The sequence below is a fragment of the Aulonocara sp. 'chitande type north' Nkhata Bay genome, linkage group LG6, assembly GCF_057382095.1.
Source record: "Aulonocara sp. 'chitande type north' Nkhata Bay isolate Kocher_YH1m ecotype deep benthic linkage group LG6, A_spYH_male_GT1.1, whole genome shotgun sequence".
NCBI lineage: Eukaryota > Metazoa > Chordata > Actinopteri > Cichliformes > Cichlidae > Aulonocara > Aulonocara sp. 'chitande type north' Nkhata Bay.
Window position 1 is genome coordinate 42,049,107 of NC_141349.1, and position 18,217 is coordinate 42,067,323.

General features: G+C 41.6%; 1 protein-coding gene, 2 non-coding genes and 1 gene segment (V, D, J or C); 2 read left to right on the plus strand and 2 right to left on the minus strand.

Moving 5' to 3' along the window:
• LOC147328584 (E3 ubiquitin-protein ligase DTX4-like) overlaps positions 1-9,380 on the minus strand; it is a 42,418-nt gene extending 33,038 nt beyond the window's left edge. Inside the window, exons 1-2 of one of the 2 annotated variants that reach the window (XM_086297068.1) lie at positions 9,075-9,380; positions 6,292-6,518 (exon numbers count right to left, since the gene is read on the minus strand). In XM_086297068.1, coding sequence (XP_086153194.1) covers positions 6,292-6,518; positions 9,075-9,139 — 292 coding nt within the window. In that variant the 5' untranslated portion in view covers positions 9,140-9,380. Of the gene's footprint in view, positions 1-6,291; positions 6,519-6,766; positions 7,123-9,074 lie in introns of those variants that run through there. The other variant, XM_086297070.1, reaches the window with a different exon arrangement.
• A 634-nt stretch (positions 9,381-10,014) lies between these two features.
• trnat-ugu (transfer RNA threonine (anticodon UGU)) lies at positions 10,015-10,087 on the plus strand. The gene has a single exon. It is a non-coding gene; the product is annotated as a tRNA-Thr (tRNA).
• A 655-nt stretch (positions 10,088-10,742) lies between these two features.
• On the plus strand, positions 10,743-10,815 carry trnak-uuu (transfer RNA lysine (anticodon UUU)). The gene has a single exon. It is a non-coding gene; the product is annotated as a tRNA-Lys (tRNA).
• A 430-nt stretch (positions 10,816-11,245) lies between these two features.
• On the minus strand, positions 11,246-14,534 carry LOC147328589 (Ig kappa chain V-V region J606-like). The segment is given in 4 exon segments: positions 11,246-11,649; positions 12,301-12,453; positions 12,562-12,753; positions 14,399-14,534. Coding segments are annotated over 4 exon segments (531 nt in total).
• Between the last annotated feature and the right edge of the window lie 3,683 nt (positions 14,535-18,217).

The window sequence follows — 18,217 nt, forward strand, 5'->3', positions numbered from 1 at the left end:
CAGGAAGTTAAGATACTGTCAGATTAAAATCTTTGTGTTTACAGGAAATCGTGTTGTACTCACACAAATGACTGAAAGCATACATGTGTTCAAAGGAGGCTCATTTAAGTCTCGTCCCAAATAGCTCATCAAGGTCATAACGTCACATTTTTGCATATAAGAATAATTACGCTCCCTTTTCCAAAAACTACAAGTGATGATTCGAGATGATCCATCAGAGAAGTTAATTAAAGTTAAAGAAAAGGAGCTGGATCGCAAGCAAGGACGAACTGAAAAGCCTCCGCGGTCCAAAGGAAGAGCGCACCCACAGAAACGAGACCACCGCCACCACAATGACAACCTTCATGTCTAAGAAGTGCAGAGCAGAAATACCACATCACTGTTAGCAGTGAAGCTCCCAGGGAAGCAGGGCAGCACAGGAACATGAAGGCTTTTCCCTGAATGTCAGCTAAACGGCGTGCTATCAGTGGTGACAGCGCAGCGAGCGTCTGCGGAGCGACGATCCCGCTGCGAGACCTGAGGTGAACAGGAAACACGCTCTGCTCCAACCACATCTGACAGTGCTGGGAGAGCTTGCACTGGGAGGGAGATCCTTTCATATGTGACTGTAAAGACAGACCTGTAGTGCATGTATTCTTCCCAGCGGGGTCAAATGTACGCGCCGCTCTCCAAAGGAAGTCTCCATCTGCATGCAGGAGGTGGTCTGCAGGAGGACCTGGCAGCTCAAAGGTGCTGAGGACCTCATCTTCCATTAGGACGGTTTATATTTCCACACTTTGAAAAATAAATATATGGAACAGTTTTGTGCACAAAGCACAGGGAACAACTTCAAAACAAACCTGTGTGAATTCGCCTTTGTGCCATCTGAAATGTGATGTGCTTTTGCACCAGCCAGTCTCCAAGCCAGTCACATCAGGTGATGACTCAGCTACCTTCTACTGATCTAACTGGCAAATCTCACACAGGGGGAAGCATTTAAAGTATTTAAAGGCAACAGCTCAGCTTCTGAGAGTCTGCATTCAGGTCACTTCCCTGTGGTACATGAACAGTTCTCCCTACAGGTCCTCATCTATCTGCAAGCCACTTTGCAGCCCACCTCCACCCCAACTCCTCTATTTCATACTTCATCAGTATCGTATCTGTTGCTCTGTGCCTGCTTTTTACATCTCTGTCCCATAAGGCCACCAGATTTAAGGAGAAAGCAAAATATCTGAGATGAAAAACATAAGAGCATTCTGGGGTTTAACAAACGTAGAACTGAAAACTAAGTGGGAATTATAAAAATGAAATTGGGTGGTTGTTACGTTTACAAAAGATGGTAAAGATAAGAGGATGGATGGAGTGGAAGTTATTATAAATCCATTAACATTTTATGTTAACCAGACTCTAGACTTTGTTGAACACTCCAAAAAAACATAACTCTTTAAAAAATCATGGAAAGGATTTCCACATGGCTTTCTATTACAATTAAGCATTTTTGTCGCACTAACGTAATTTGCATGGGTTGGATCAACTCAATTAAATTAAGTTGGACTCAACTGTAGTAAAACAGTTGATTCATCATTAATTAATCAAGTTAGTCCAACTCAAGCACATTAAGTTGGAATAACAGAATTGCATAATGCTAAAATAAAGCAATTTAATTATGTGGGAATTCTTTCCATGATTTTTTTATGTTCATTCAAAAAGTTATTTTTTTGAGTGTTCTTTATGTACATTATAACCTCAGACTTATCAGAACCTGCGCCTCAGCTTCTACTTCTCTAAACGCTTTCTCCCTTCCGTGCATGTCAAAACCACAATGAGCGTGCTCGCATCTGTTTGGGAAAATCCAAGATCTCTGGAAAAACGATGTGAGCGTGAGAGAAAGAACGAAAGAATACGCACTGCCCAATTATCTCACTCCTTCTGCACCGAAAACACACTCATACACTTCTCTCTCTCCCACGTCGGACAGAAAGACCCCTGGGATTTTTTTTTTTTTTTTTGCCTATCGATGAAACTAAACACTCGGGCAGCAGAAATGGAAGAGCAGAGGGAGCAACAGAGGAGGACGGCTGGAGTGAACTCTGCTCATTAAGCCTTGAAATTCTCCATTCTGTCCACAAAGTCGAGGTCCCTCTGTTTCTTTTCTCCGTCGGAGGAGGATGCAGCTGCTGGGAAAGTGTGTGTGCATGTGTGTGTGTTTAGTGTCAGTGGATAAGGGTTTAAGTATGCAGTGAACTCAGAGCTGTGATGGTCATTCACAGCTGCTCCAAAACATCATACTGCTGCATCTCAAGCACACACACACACACACACACACACACACACACACACACACACACACACACACACACACACACACTAACATTTGTTCTGTATCACAGAAATATTTAAAGACAAAGACTTGTTGGCCTTCTTTTTTATTTGTTATTTTTCAAAGATTTCATGTTATGTTTTGGGCGCTTTCTTATCTTACTGTTTTAAAGAGCTTTCTGTTTGCTAAAAATGCATTTCTACAATGTTTTGAGTTTTCTTTTTAAAACTTGAAAGTATCAAATCAAAGCTGTGGTAATATAAAGCCCCTTAGTACCAAAAACTAGACCGCCTGCTGCTTTTGCAAGCCACTTTGAATTTTCTCCACTCAAAAAAAACTTAACCGTGACCCTTTTCCGAACCTAACCATTTATTTTTAATGATGACGTCATGTAATAAACACGAAACAAACACCTGCAGTTTCTGGTGTAAGTGACCGAATCATTTAGTCCATCAACACTGAAATGAATCAGTACAAGTCAAAAAGTACATGTAAAATTTACGCTCAGGAAGCTGCATCAGTAGATTAGCGGTCGTGGCTAGGTCATGAACTGTGATGAAACTGCATTGACGTTCAGTTTGTTGTAGTTTGACTGTTTTTGTGACTTTGGTGTTTAACACGTTGTTTCTGAATTAAACTGTATTAACAGCTCTGCTAGGGCGTCAGGAGGTGTTAAAAACACTCTAAATATACGTGCAAATACTCAAACTACCACTTCCGTGGTCTCCCATCTCCTGTCCCTTCATGTGCTTCAGTGCAGTTTAGCTCACTTGGCTTTCTGTTTGCTGTTTATATCCGTCTGACTCTCTCCTACTCTCTGTTTGAATATTCATTGCTCTTTTAAGTTCGATAAACAAGCGTCTTCTGTTGTTAAATCTTGTTTCCATCAATTGCGTCTTATTAGCAAGGCCAGACATTATGTTCCACATCGGGACCTTGGAAAGCTTATCCACGCCTTTGTGACATCCAGGTTGGATTATTGCAACTCACTTTACTTCGGTCTTAACTCTACTCTCTTCCATAGACTCCAAATTGTTCAGAATGCAGCTGCTCGTCTCCTTACTGGTAGTGGACGGCGTGTCTCTATCACCCGTGTCCTTGCTGATCTGCGTTGGCTTCCCGTTAAGTACTGCATCCGATTCAAAATCCTGCTGCTTACCTTCTGAATTATTAACAATATAGCACCAAGCTACCTCATTGAGCTACTTAGATCATACCCCCCTACTAGAGCATTAAGATCATCTTCCCAGTCACTCCTGGTACTGCCAAGATCTCGGCTGAAGACTAGAGGTGACCGCGCGTTTGCCTTGTCTGCACCCGATTTATGGAATAACCTCCCCATCGCTATACGTGAGTCTGATTCCATTCAATCCTTCAAATCGCGGTTAAAAACCCACTTATTTAGCCTCACCTTTTCTACCAGTTAACGCTTGCTTGATAGTTAGCTTAACGCTTATTCTTATCTTCGGCTTTTAATTCATTTTTAATTTTTTGACTGTTTGATCTTCTACACTTAGCCTTCTTTTATGCTTTTATATGCAATTCTTTTCCCTTCGTGTGTTTTAATGCCATTCAACCTGCTAGCACGTTTTGGTACCTTGCCATAGCCCTCATCCTTCCCTGTTACTTCATCTTACCCTCTTGCATGTTAAGCACTTTGGTACACCACTGGTTTTTAAATGTGCTATATAAATAAAGTTTGTTGTTGTTGTTGTTCAATGCAACAAAATTCACAGTGAAACTGGTCTCATGTACGTTTTTCTGTTTCTGTTGTCAGATAAGAGAACGTCTGAAACATCTCAAACGCAGCCCACAAACATCAGGAAAAACCAAACAAACTCAAGCCATTCACCAAACTGGTGGTTCTTATTGCTGAAACCCAGACTGTGTGACTGAACTGTTCTCTAACAAACTCTGCATTCTCAAATGTTCTGGGCTGGATTAAAGTTTGCAGAGGGCTGGATCTCGAGCCTTCAGCCAGCCTTTTAAACGTGAAGTCAGATCCTATGAGAGATCACAGATGGTGTCTTTCGATTTCCTCACATCGCATATTTCAGCCCTGTTGACCCAAATAAATGTGGTGCAAACATCTGGAGGATTGTCCAGCAGAATCCCAGATTGACTGCATTCTCTAGCAGGATTTTCCTGGATAACACTGCCTTTGGAGACGTCTCAGGGTATATAAGAATGGTCCCAGTCGTCATACGCTGAGCAAACGGATGTATATTTTTATGAATTATATTACAGGTGCATTATAGTCTTCACATGTTGAGTTCTTGGAACTAAATAATACTTATTCTTTATGAGTCAAACAACTTGTCAAGCTCTAAAAATACTTCTAATTTTCCAAACACCCCTGATTAGTAGGCTGCCACCATCACACCAGGAACAGCAAATTTAAGACATTAAAAATTAAGTTATTAATGACTTTGCTGAGACTTTTAGAGCTACCCTGAGAGCTGTAATAGAGCCACTGGTAAGCCTTTCCTGGACCCTGGGCTACATGTTTGACACCACTGTCTTATACCTCTGTCTAAGCTTATACAGTGATGTGTTTAGGGGTAAACAGTGACTTAAGGAAAAAGCTTTAACCATGATTAGTAGAGGCCAAAATCCAGATGCTAAAGAAGTACACTGTGCACTAACAGAATTCCTGAGGTTGGGCAAGAGGTGTCTTTGCAGGAAACCCTTAGACACCCCTCGAATTGGTGGGTGTGTTGCCAGGTTCCTTCTACAGAAATTATATTTGTGTGTCTAGACTGTATTAACTCTGTGACATTAGACGAACACGTGTACGCCAATTACACGAACAATGTTTGAAAGTTATGTAAGTGAGAGAAACAGGAAAACAGAGACTTTAAAATAAACATGAAACCAGAAAACTGGGAGTGTGGAACATCTGTATTACAGATGTGTCAGCAGTTTCCACATCTGTGAGCCTGCTAGGGCCCACTTGGGTCTGAGTGATGTACATTTTAGGGACTCCGTGCTCGCTGCAGTCTTGTTCTGAACGACAGGTGTCACTACTCAGAGAAAAACTCAGGCTTTTTGATTCAGCGCTGGATGCGAAGGAACTAAATACGATGAAACAGGGACAAAGCAATAGCGGAGTTCTTTTCAAAGTTTTCTCCTAAAAGTCTCCAAATTGATGTACCACAGTACTGTGGTGGATGTGGCTCAGGCATGAGAGAGAATGACAAGGGTTCAGTCTCTGGCTACTACAGCCTGCATGCTGAAGCAACCCTGTACAAGACAGAGAACACCTGCAAGTGTCACTAGTTTATTGTCCACAAACCACCACCTGAGAAGTGAAACGCTGGCCTGTCGACAGTCCTCCTGTGCATTTCCAGCTACTTTATCGCTGTGGCTTTCAAATGTATCTTCGCAAACTGGATGTGAAGCAATGCACAAAGAAGTGGAAAAAGTAGAAGGACAAATACGTTTGACTGTAAAAATGAAACAAAGAACGGGCACCCAGCCACCGGGACACAAGGTAACTAACGCACAACACACTAGGAAAAATACCGACAACGACGTCACCAACTTACGTACAAAGATTCACAGCAGAAGTCTGAAACAGGCCTGAGACGAGCTGCGTGTGTATGTGCTTGTGTGGTTGGGCGAATGAGGCTTGTAGTAAAAAGTAAAATATAAGTACTATTCCATTTTTATATATTCATAAATAGTACACTTGACCTTAGTCTGTCCACGCAGCGCATTACAAAAATAAAGAGGTGTAAAACGAAACTACACCGAAGCTGTAAATTCACAATCATGCTGCTGTTCTCGACACTTCATTTGACGCTGATCTCCACTGGACCCCCCCTTCCTCATTACGGGTCCCCCAATAATAGAAATCCTGTAAGCACCCCTGGCCATAACAGGACTGTTACTCTGCTTCAGTGCAGCAAGTTTATGTCCCCGAACCTGCAAATAAACCCCGACATGACAGCTCTGCAGCGTGCACCATTTGCCCCATCGTCCCAGCTTACCTGTGTCCTGTCTGAACTGGTGCATGGACTGGAGATCTATGATGTAGGGCGAGAGCCGGCTGTCCACCTGGCCGAGCACCACGCTCCCTCCGCGGGGGTCGCTGCTCCGGATGGCCGCCTCTATCTGGTGGGAGACGGCGGGGCTGTAGGGCCGCCACCGGCCGTGTTCGTTCAGCCATTCCCACACCACCACGGCAGAGGCCAGGAGCATGTTGTTACTGTTGGCCCTGGAGGGGAGAAGCACAGATGAAACGACAAGAAAACAGTGAGAAGCAGCAGCGCCGTGGAGGTAAAACAGGAGGAGGCTGTTAGCCCAAATAAAGGCAAGCAGAGGCCAAAAGCGCAGCGAACGGGCTGAAATTCTCCGTTATAATCCCTCCGTTTCAGCCACGATCGCTCCCTGTCTGTGCGAGCCAGTGTCGTGATAAATAACAAAGGCCCGATCGCTGAAACGAAGCCAGGCTGGGGGACTTACATGGAGCCGAGGCTGAGCTAACGCCGGGAGAAGGCGGCGCATTCTTCCACGAAGATCCGAGCTCCGCGCATGGCCGCGGGGAGAAGGAAATCACGGCCCCAGCTCAGCCTGCCTTTGTTAGACCACCGACACGCTGCGCTAAAACACACTGACACACACGCAGAGCTCGGCGGCCTGGTGCTGAGGTTCCTGTGCGCTGGGGTAACTCCAGTCTCGGCCTCGGTGCCGCGTAAAAATAAAAAAATAATAAAGCCGCTGATTCCTTTTGCTGGGTGTAGACAGCAACAGCTAGTGTGTGTGTTTGTGGGTGTGTGTGTGCCTTCCTTCTGTAGTTTGGGGCGTTGCAAACTGAAACGTTGAGAAAGTAGTAGCTTCCAACAGCGCAACCTCAGAAAGAACAACTCCCAGACCCTGAACAGGTTCGACCGGTCCCTGATTGTCATTCAAAAACAAATAAACATCTGTTTATGAAGTCAGTGACAGGAAAAGTTGTATATGCACACCAATGATTTGCTCCCCACCCACTCACTAAACTTTAGCAGACACAGAGCTTTATGCGGGGACAGCTTTGTTGACTTTGGACATAAATGTGGATGAGAAGAATGAAACATCTAATAACTTGGTTATAAGCAATGGTTACAAACTAAACACACAGAGGTGTGAGGGCCAGAAGCAGCCCACAGAGGGTCCAATGCAGAACACTGCGTGGCTCCGTAAAGTGTGACGACTGCAGCGAAGTCTAGGAAAAAACGTTCTGCTGTGCTGTTCCTGGAGTGGTGATGTTGGAGACTGGCCCCATCCGGGACACTTGACGGGCTAATGTGACGTATTCCAGGTCACTTAGGCTAAACCTGTGCGTTATTTAAGGCGGTTAAAGTATCTCTCCATGTTCACTGTAGTAAAAACAATTCAGTTCAGTCATGTTACTGAATAACTAGAGATGTTTAAAGAATTATTCGTGGTTTGTTTCTATTTGGGACCCCCCCAAAAAAAAGAAAAGAAAAGAAAAGAACCACTAGCAGTGGAGAGTCTGCTTCCATAACTCAATTTTAAATGCTGGTTGACACTATGTCACTATGACACTATTAGCGACACTATGTTCATCTTAAATGGAAATTATCCAGATTATTAATGTCAACAAAATCTGAACCTGAGATCAGAGTCTGGTAATGTCACCATTGTGAATTTTGTGCATTTTGTTTATGACAAGAATTAACCAAAAATATCACAAATCTTCACCCACCCACCACAGTCTCGTGGCAGTGAAATAATCGTGACCTCTGTTGTTCATGTGTTCATTCATTGAGCAGATTCGTGCGTAGCTACAGAAAATAAACATTTTCGACTGTAAAGCGAGGCACGCCCCTATTGGACAGGATAGAGGAGATGCTGTTGTATTACATAGATTTGGTCACGTCAAATATGACAGTTCTAGTCCTTCACGTGACACTGCATTTGATTATTAGTGAAATAACAATAAAGGGTAGACACTGAGGAGAAAAAGACGGGGGGAGGCAGGTTGCGTGCGCGCACCTGTGCGTATTTGGCGTGCGCTGCAGCGAGAGCCAAACAGACTAAAGCGAGGATGAAGTGTTGATTCTGAGATTCTTTCAGCTGATTCCTGCTTCCCATGAGACTTCTGCTACAGTCGGCCATTCACGGCTGTATAAAGTGACCCCCAGGGCACCGGGAAATGACCGCTGGACAGTCTTCAACGCGCACGAGTGCGCACGCCAAAGATGCAGACACATGCAGACAAATGCACACATGCAGCTTCTGACTCTCCCTGTATGTTCTCTCGCTCAGACAGGCCACCTGTACCTGCACCTTGATTAGTAGATCAAATAGAAAAAAAAGGAAAAGGAGAGGCGGAGGAGAGATGGAGAGAATCCAAACGCCGATCCAGTTTTTTTGGTAGCTAATGCTTGAAATTCTGAAATAATTTTGAAATCTGGAGGAATGTCCACTCAGACGGACACATTTCACCAGCAGCAGGGGAGGGGATCCAAAATAAAATAAAAAATCATATAAACAAGAAAACAAGTCCAGCAATAGACGAAACAGCTTTAACAATGTCGCCACGGCTCGATACTAAACCCACAATCACTTCATTTTCAGCAGCCTGCAAATAAATTCACAAACGCGATTTCTCATTCCTGCTTTTAAAAAGCATATTCTCAGTAATACTAGCTCTTCTTGTATCGCAAAGAAAAATCTAAAGGTTTGTGAGGGCAGGTCTGCCTGAAATACTCACTTTTCTACAGCTTTAATCTACGCACAAATGTTAGTACTTGTATAAAACACTCACCTGTTGATACGATCTTCTGCGTCCACACACTCCAAGACTTTCGGAACAAAATCCCGGTTCTTCATGAATGAAAATCTATCCTTTCGGCTCAACCATGGCTCCTTTCTTTCTCCCTCTCTCTACCCAACAAAGGAAAAACACTCTTCGCTTTCTTCTCTTATTTATAAATCTGAAAAATACACTATCCAAAAAGTCAGGAAGTAGAATCCATCTAAAGGGTTAAAAGTGGGAAAATGGTGCCTCCATTATGTGATGAAATTAATCTGGCACGTATCCCTTCGCCTCCATCTTCACTAACACACTGTAGTGAAAAACTATGAGGCTCCAGAGGGGACCCCACCAGCTCCTGCCCCCTCACTCCACGCCCAGAAACGCACCAGTGTGGACGCAAAGAAAGAGAACACATACAGCTTCAGTTTACTGACCTGCTTACTTTTTGTAACACGCGCACAGGTGGAATATGATTTCAAATGTAAAATTAAACCCTTTTCTATGTGTTGGGAATTCACTGAAATTTTTTTTAAAAGAAAGGAGTTTAGGAAAGTGGTTATCTTTGTGTGGGTGGTCGCACACTGCCGTCTAGTGGAGGACATGGAATGACATCTAGATTGTTTTATTTAAACTGAAAACATTTAAATTGAAATCACAGAATAACGAAAACTCAGTTGCACGTTTATCAACTTTTAGAAGCCGATTAGACGTTTTTAAAGTCTTAAGTCATTTCTCTTCATCTCTACGTCTCTACTTTTTCATATGTATGTTTCAATTAGCTTCCACTGATGACGTGTGTAACCAGGATTCAAAAATGTCTGTTTTACTTAATAATTATGTCGTAAAACATAATGGCGCTTTGGTTCTACAGATATACTCCTGCAAAGTCCGTTGTACTAACTTGACTCTAACTATTTTGGTAATACTGGCGGCTCTCGCTTTCGTCCCAGGCTCCATAGCTCAGGGGTTAGAGCACTGGTCTTGTAAACCAGGGGTCGCGAGTTCAAATCTCGCTGGGGCCTGTGAATCCTTTTCTGTTTTCATTCTTAGTTTAGTGTCTTGGACACTTCTAGACGACCCAGCAAGGTTCCCTAGAATTTAGCGTTTTCTTTCATCTCATTAAAAGTTAAGACCCAGAAAACCAAAATAAATTATTACAAAACAAAATTCCTACCTTGGTCCTATGGAGGACCACAAGAGCCACGCGCATCAAAATAAAGAATTCTGTGCTTATATAATGAATTGTAGAAGAAGTTCTTCGTCATTCGTTCATTCTTGTTAATGTAATGTAGCCTGATTCTCTGTTTACAAATCAGGTAGTGTAAAAATTACAATCAGAGAAGGTTGTTGTTGTGGTATTTCTGCGTTTGTATAAATGTATTTGCTGCATTTTGTAGCTGCATACAGTTTAGTAAAGGTAGCAGTTTGTAACAGGGAGCTAGCCAGCTACTCCCCGGTATTTTCAAACGCTTCAGAGCTAATAGACTATGTGCACCTTAGCATAAAACAAGAAGTTAGCATTTTCTCGTGCACAGGGTCTATTGTAAAGGCTATAAACACTGTAAACGACTCTGTGCCATTAACGTAGATCCGGACCAGTTTAAAAAAAACAAACAAACAATATAATTATATGGCACGTGTCTCGTCATATACAGCATTTATGTGAATTCGTCCAGAGCCCGGATAGCTCAGTCGGTAGAGCATCAGACTTTTAATCTGAGGGTCCAGGGTTCAAGTCCCTGTTCGGGCGTCGGAGTTTTTGCTTCTTCACCGTTTTTCGGTCTGTGGCGTGTGTTTATAATAATAATGTATTCTTTATTGATCACCGTGGGGAAATTCCTCTCTGCGTTTAACCCATTCACTCTGTGAAGCAGTATGGCATCCAGCCACTCCCACCCCAGCTTTACACTTGTTAGCTTAACTTAAAAAACTTTAAATTTAAAACTTTGAAATTTTTGTATTTATTTCTTATACACTTCAGTTTATTTCTAAGAAAACCAACGACCTCCAGTATCTGCCTGTTGCCTTATCTTGGTGTCTCCAGATGTATTGAAGTTCATAGCTTTGTAAGATATGTGGGGAACTAAATAACTGAGCAACATGGATAATAACATACACAAAGACTTAACTTTTTGTTTTGCATTTATAAGCAAAATAGCAACAAATCATTTTAACTACTTGAAGGAAAAAATACAGTGCATTTAGCAACCCAACATAAGAATGCCATAAATAAGAAGTGGAAGAAAAACAAAGAATCTACACTTTATACACAAAATAAAAACCCAGACATACACACACAGGTTGTATATATACAAATGCAACATTAATACATTGAATCCATGTAATAGTGGGCATAAACTATCAGCTGTGAAAGTGTAGTTGGTGTCGGAGTTGAAGTATTACTACTATTTGTCATATATTTACGGGTGATGTCAGGATCTGGTCCGGATGGCGGTCTTCTTCTTCTTCTCCTTCGCCCGAGCTTTCCAGTGGGTGACACAAACAGCCAGTACCATAATCATGAGGATGAAACCCGTGATCATGCAGTACCAGTGATTAAAAAGAAACCGAGATAAACCTGAAACTGATGACAAACAGACAAAATAAAGCCGAGGGTGAAACATGTTCTGAGACATGAAGTCCTGCATCACCTCTGACTGGTTTTCTTTTTTTCAGTGTGAACAAGTTTAACTCCACATTTATTCCCGGAGACTTCTTAATATAAAAATGTGATTTACACAACATTAGAAAGAAATGCAGCTGTAAATCAAAGAAGTTCATCAGGTTAATGCTTTATCTCTTACTTGGGTGTAGTCTGACACTCCATGGGTCGTGTCATTAGTAAGAAGGCCGTAACACTGACGTCAGTACAGTAAAAAGTGAAATTTTCAGAAGCCAGTGAGTGGGATGAATTGGACCCTTTCCCAGACCAGTTCTGTCTACCAGGCCATGTCTGACACCCCCGTTTTAGACCACACTTCACTCTTTCTAAAAAACCTGTTCATGAATCCGTCTCGTTCAGGCTGGAGTCCGAGCAAACGTTTAGAAGTTGCATAATTTCTCGATGTCCAGCCCGGTTTGTAAAATAGCTCCTGAATTAAATTTGTGTTTACATCAAGTACATAACCTCACCTTCTGTCCTGCTTGGACTTTGCAGGGGAAGTTTGTGTGGAAGAACTGACTCTGAGCTAAAGAAAAATTTCACAGTGAAATATCACCTAAAGGTTACTCTTACCCTGAAGCTTGGTTCCTTCCCCAATTTTTAAGTCTGAGTTTACGTAGGAAATACAGTAGTACAGCCCCAGGTCTCTGTCCTCGATACTGGAGATCATCAGTGCCAGAGAGCGGTTCACCAAAGTCACTGCATAACGACTGTTGAGCTGAAACCCTAAAAAAAGAGTAACTGGTAGTTACTGGTCACCTGCTTCACAAAGTGAAATCACAGCCTTACACTCTCTGCATGTTTCCAACATTTTTAAGTGAGATGATCGGTCACCTTGGATGGGTCGTCCCTCTTTGAGGCTGGCAGACAAGATCATGGTGGGAGGTTTATCTGGGTGATGCTTAAGCCACGTTGTGTCATAAAGATAGGAGAGGTTACAGCCCACGCTGGCTGTTGAACCCAGCTGGACGTGTTGGACCTCAGCAGCAGGAACAAGCAGCATCCAGAACCCAGATGTGATCAGTTCTGAAGGGGATCAGAGGGACACCAACTTTTAACGAGCCACACAGAGAGATCTCTCTCTGCAGTGTCCTTAAAATTCAGTTTTACTCAAGCAGTGGGAAAATGTTGAAAAACTGCAGCTCGTCTAAAGTCCACCTGAACCTTTCTCAGACTCTGAGTGAGTCCCCAGTGTCTCCTATATATATATAAATCACAGCACAAATAACAGGTTTACAACCTGGTGGAAAAATCTGCACCTGCAGCCAGCACACAGCTAGTTTATGCTGTTAGTGCCTGGGTCACTTTGAATTATCTGACAAATAACACGGCAGCTAATTGGCTTGTATGTGCATCCATACAGTTTATGAATGCAATCACATCTGTCTCCAAACAAACAAACATGATGGTGACAAAAATGCTAACTTGGCTTAAAAACGAATTCCAAACCAGCGGGTGACATCACTGCGGCTGTTTATCTGTCATACACAATCTATGACTATACACTCAAGGCTGCTGGCACAGAAACCATCTAACAGAAAAATATTTCCATTTGAAATGATTATCTTACTCAGTGGATGGAAACCACAGATTCACAGAACTGGACCACACTGCGGCTCATTTTCCTTTATTTTCTGAAGAAGTGTTTCAAAAATATTTCTCTGTATCCACAGTTATGTAAAAGTGTTGCTCATTTCACATTTATTTACAGTCTGTTCATCCAAAAAAGAACTCATTGGCTCTGATGGGAAGCACTCAGCAGATTCGTTTTCAGAAAGAGTTTTTTTTCCATTCGAAATGGTTAAAAAGAATATTTTTGCTGTTTAATCAATACATAACACCTTAATGCTTTTTAAGCATTCAGTCTTCAACGTGTATTCAGGTGCATTGAGTTTTATGCAGTTAGTGTGTAATCAGAGTCTACTTGGAGCAAATTCATTTGACTGGACAGAGACTGGAAAGGTTTTCTTGGCAGTAGTTGTAGCCTCCAGGTTTCCTGGATTTCCACTTCTGGATTTGCATCTTTTATCCTATACTCCCAGCAGACCCACAGCCAGTTTGGAGGAGAAGCACCTATGAACTACCATCTTCACAGAAGAGCATCAGAATTCAATTAAAAGCGAGGAAAGGGGTTTTAAGATCATTAAGATGATTAATGTTGTAGATTTAAAATGTTATGCAGATGACGCTCAATTCTCTCTTTGAGACGTATATCCTATGAATCAGCTGGAGGAGGTCATGTTATTTTTGTGACTTGAGTGGAACATATCTGTGAGTTCTTGTATCCTGAGTCGGAGCTTGCTGATGTGTAATCGTGGGTGCTGTTTTCTGTTACGAGCAGCAGTGCAGTCTGACTCCTGAGTACTTCCTGATGACCCCAAGTTCTTTGATTCAATGAAAATATTTGAACTTTTCTCCTCATGAGCATTTCTGTAGTTTACTTTTTTTGCTTTTTAACATTTAAAATATTCAAAAAACAACAATGAAACGTCCTGCTCCCATCATCACATCGAGTGTATGTCATGCCATCATGACTCCCTCTCTCATATCTGTTTGTTCATCTGACACAACTTTAACCTGCTGGAAGGTGAAATTTCCATCAGTATCATTGAAATTTGCCTCCTTCCTAAAGCAGACTTTTGATATCCCACAAAGCATTTTTCTTACTCACCAGTAAGAATCGATGTAATCCAGTGAGACCTCATCTTGTATCTATTTTCGTGTCCCTGAAGGTGATGATGTTAGGGTCTAACAGACCACTTCCTTTTCAGCTGCCAAGCCGCTGTTTCCACTGAAAGCCTGCTTCTGTATTCTCTTACTTTTAACTGCTTTCACTTCTGCTGTGAGGTGAATTTTCCACAGTAGTTTGATGCGAGTCTTACAATCATCCCATTGTAAGACTTGCATGGAGATCCGGGGACAGCCGGAAACATGACCTTGACATTAATGGCTAACTTGGCATTTAAGTTCTGCTTAACCTGTTAATGGTTATAAACTATTAAAAAAAATATTAGTATTTTGTTGCTCTGTAACGTATTTGGAACTAAATTATTGTAATAAAATGTTACTACACAAGTAAAAACTGCAATATTCTACTTTGATTCTGCATGTTTACATCCTAAGATATACACATATTCTCATGTAATCATCAGTTTTTTGTGTACATTTCATAGTCTGTGAATATCTCATGTTCATTCCTATTGCTTTTGCCTTTATAGTCATACATGTAGTTGTTATTTTTGTGTACTTATGTAGGCATGAGTACATGTATCTGTATGTATATATTTACTTAGACTTTATACTTTTTATACGTCACTACATTTATCTGTTAATTAAATGTTGTGCACCACGTGAGGGAGTATAACTGTATGTTTTGTTGTGCATAATGACAATAAAGAATCGTGAATCTTGAAATAAAGACTGGAGTTTGAGCATGAGAAGCAGGCTGACATAAAGGGAAGTTAAAACCACAGAAATGGCAGAAATTCTAAGAACATGAACCCCGAGTACACAACAGCAAAACAACTGTCACCTCTGTGAGAGGACCTGAGGTGGAAAATATCATAAAGCAAACATTAACCAAAGGATCAGCGATCAGCTTGTTTTTAAAAACATTACAGGGGAGCATGTGGTCGAGCAGCGCGGTGGCGGGGGTGTCTCTTTCACAGGTCTGATATGACAGTCAGACCTTTGTTAGGTTGGATTTGGATTTTCCCGATCGTATGGGGAAGTGGGTCATATGGGGATTTTTCTTTTAGTTGGTGCAGGTTTATTTTGCCTGTTATGGGTCACACATGATAGTACAGGAAATAACAGATGGTCTCAAGTTAACAGAAGACATTTAGATGTGACTTTGGCCTCACACTGATGACCCAGTTTGATTAACTTTAAAATGTAAAGATGTAGCTGAACTGATTTTTTTTGCATTAAATAAGAAACATAGGAGGGCCCTTTGAGTCAGATTTTAACTGTTTGTCGGATCAATCTGTCACCAAAACGTCCTTCTATAACCAGACAACTGTTGCTAAACTCTGAGCAAGAAAGGAATATGTGCTTCTGGATCTAGCAGGACTCGACCGTGAACCCATCAGGTCCTCTGAGTCAGGACGAAAACCTTTGGAGAGAAAATGTTTACCATGTATCTCTGCAGATGTGAGAGCAGCTGGAAGTGATTCAGTCTTCAAACATAAAACTGCGTCATCCCAACTTTTGACTGAGTTTTGACTTGAAAAACATTATTTACCTTATTTCTTATTTACTTTCTCCAATGAAACAAATATTTCGGTTTCACTGTTTGTTTGTTTTTTACATTTTTTGTGTCTCTCATTGCAACTTACTGATCATATAAGTTTTATGATGGATCTTACTTTTAAAAAATGTATTTTAATTCTAGATTTTTCGTTTTTTTCTTCTTAAATCTATTTTCTTGTGATCTAAGTTCAGTAGCCCACAATCAGACCCTGCAGAGGAAGTGAACAACCACAGTCTTTCCAGGTAACCTAAAAATGCTACCACGGTCTGCGATTGCAATTATTTTAGGTGCTCATCCTGTGGTGTGTCTCACTGATCTGCACCACCTGTTTTAAAGGTGCTGTATGAATAAAGAGTGATTGACTGAAGATTTACAGTAAACATAACAGAAACGGGGAAACAAGACAAACAGGGAGGAACAGGCAGGGAAATGCCATGAGACTAAAATATGAGAGGATTCAAAAAATGGGAACCAGAACCTTAACCTTACAAAAATGAAAACTTGGCGTCAGTAGTGCTTTGATATTGAAGCCTCACACGAATAGATTCACAATGAAAACAAAACAGGAATCCCAAATCTAAAATAACAAAAACCCACGATGATTACTCGCCACCTCCCTGCACCCATATGTCATTTGCTTGCTAATTAATTTAATTTGACTAAAAAAATTAAAAGTAAGTTCAAAATGTCAGTGTTCAGATGATCCTGGTCCGTTACTTCTTCCAAAACAAACACAGCTTGATTAATACTAGGAAACACGTTAACGGATTTTGCCCACACTACACCCAAGCTGGAAAATTGCATTTCACCACAAGGTCACAAGTTTGACACTGCTACTGAAATGACTGATAAATGACCAACAACTGGGTAAAACTGGATGAAGGTGATTCTCAGGTAACTTCTTTCCCCATTTTTGACAGTTGTTTGTGATCCTCTCAGGAAACCTGTGGCTCAGAAACAAATGGGTCACTTTGTGGAAACCCAAATGATGACAGACAAAACTGCAGCTGAACAATAAATACATGAGGACGAAGAGAAGAAACAGACATTTCAAACTCACATGCTAAATGTACTATACTGTACTAATTCTGGCATAATCACCAACAAATTACAATAAAATCAAAAACTTTAATTTAAAAAAGTAAACAAAACAGTCCAGTTGCTGATATTTCAAACCCCTTATCTTTGCTATAGTAGTATTCTAATTACTATGAAAAGTACAAAACATTCACAGCACAAAACACTGTTACCACTAAAAAGGCACAGATGCATTCTTTTGAATTGACTAACTGAAGACAGGCACGTGTACGCTCCACAGCCACTTTATTAGGTACAACTTGCTAGTACCAACTTAGCCCTCTTTTTCCTCCAGAGCAGAATTAATTTGTCATGGCACTGATTCAACAAGGTGCTGGAACCATTCCTAAGAAATTTTGGCCCACACTGACATGACAGCATCACACAGTCATTGCATATTTGTCAGCTGTTCCTCCATGTTATGAATCTCCCGTTGGAAGCAGCCATGAGAGGATGGGTACAATGCGATCATAAAGACCATGGTCAGCAACAGTAATTGGGTAGACTGTGGAGTTTAAACACCAGTCAGTTGGTACTAAGGGGCCCAACATGTGCCAAGCAGTATCCCCCACACCATCACGCCACCAGCAGCCTGACCTGCTGATACAAGGCAGGATGGAGTGATGCTTTCATGTTGTTTACAAATCTGATCCCGATATCTGAATGTGGCAGTAGAAATCCAGAGTCATTAGACCCGGTAACCTTTCCCCCCCTTGTCTTCTATTTTATAGTTTTGGGAAATTGCAGTTTCCTGATCTTAGCTGACTAAAGTGTCACCTCAGGTGGACACTTGCTTTTGTAGCTCATCTGCATGAAGGCTTGATCTGCTATGCTTTGAGAGGTGTTCTTGATTGCAATGAGTGGTTATTTGAGTAACTCTCGCCTTCCCATTAATTCAAAACAATCATCAAGGTAGTTTCTCCACGAGAAGTACCACTCACTGGATATTTTTTCCTGTCAGAGCATTATCTGTAAACCCTAGAGATGTTTGTGTGGGAATATCCCAGCAGATCAGCAGTTTCTGAGCTACTCAGACAGGCTAAACATGAAAAACAATTATTGTTTTTCGCATTTTGATTTCCTGCTGCTACGAAACTCCAGTCCTGTAGATGGCAGTAAAGGCGGGTTAGTAACACACCGGTCATACACTCAATAAGCAGT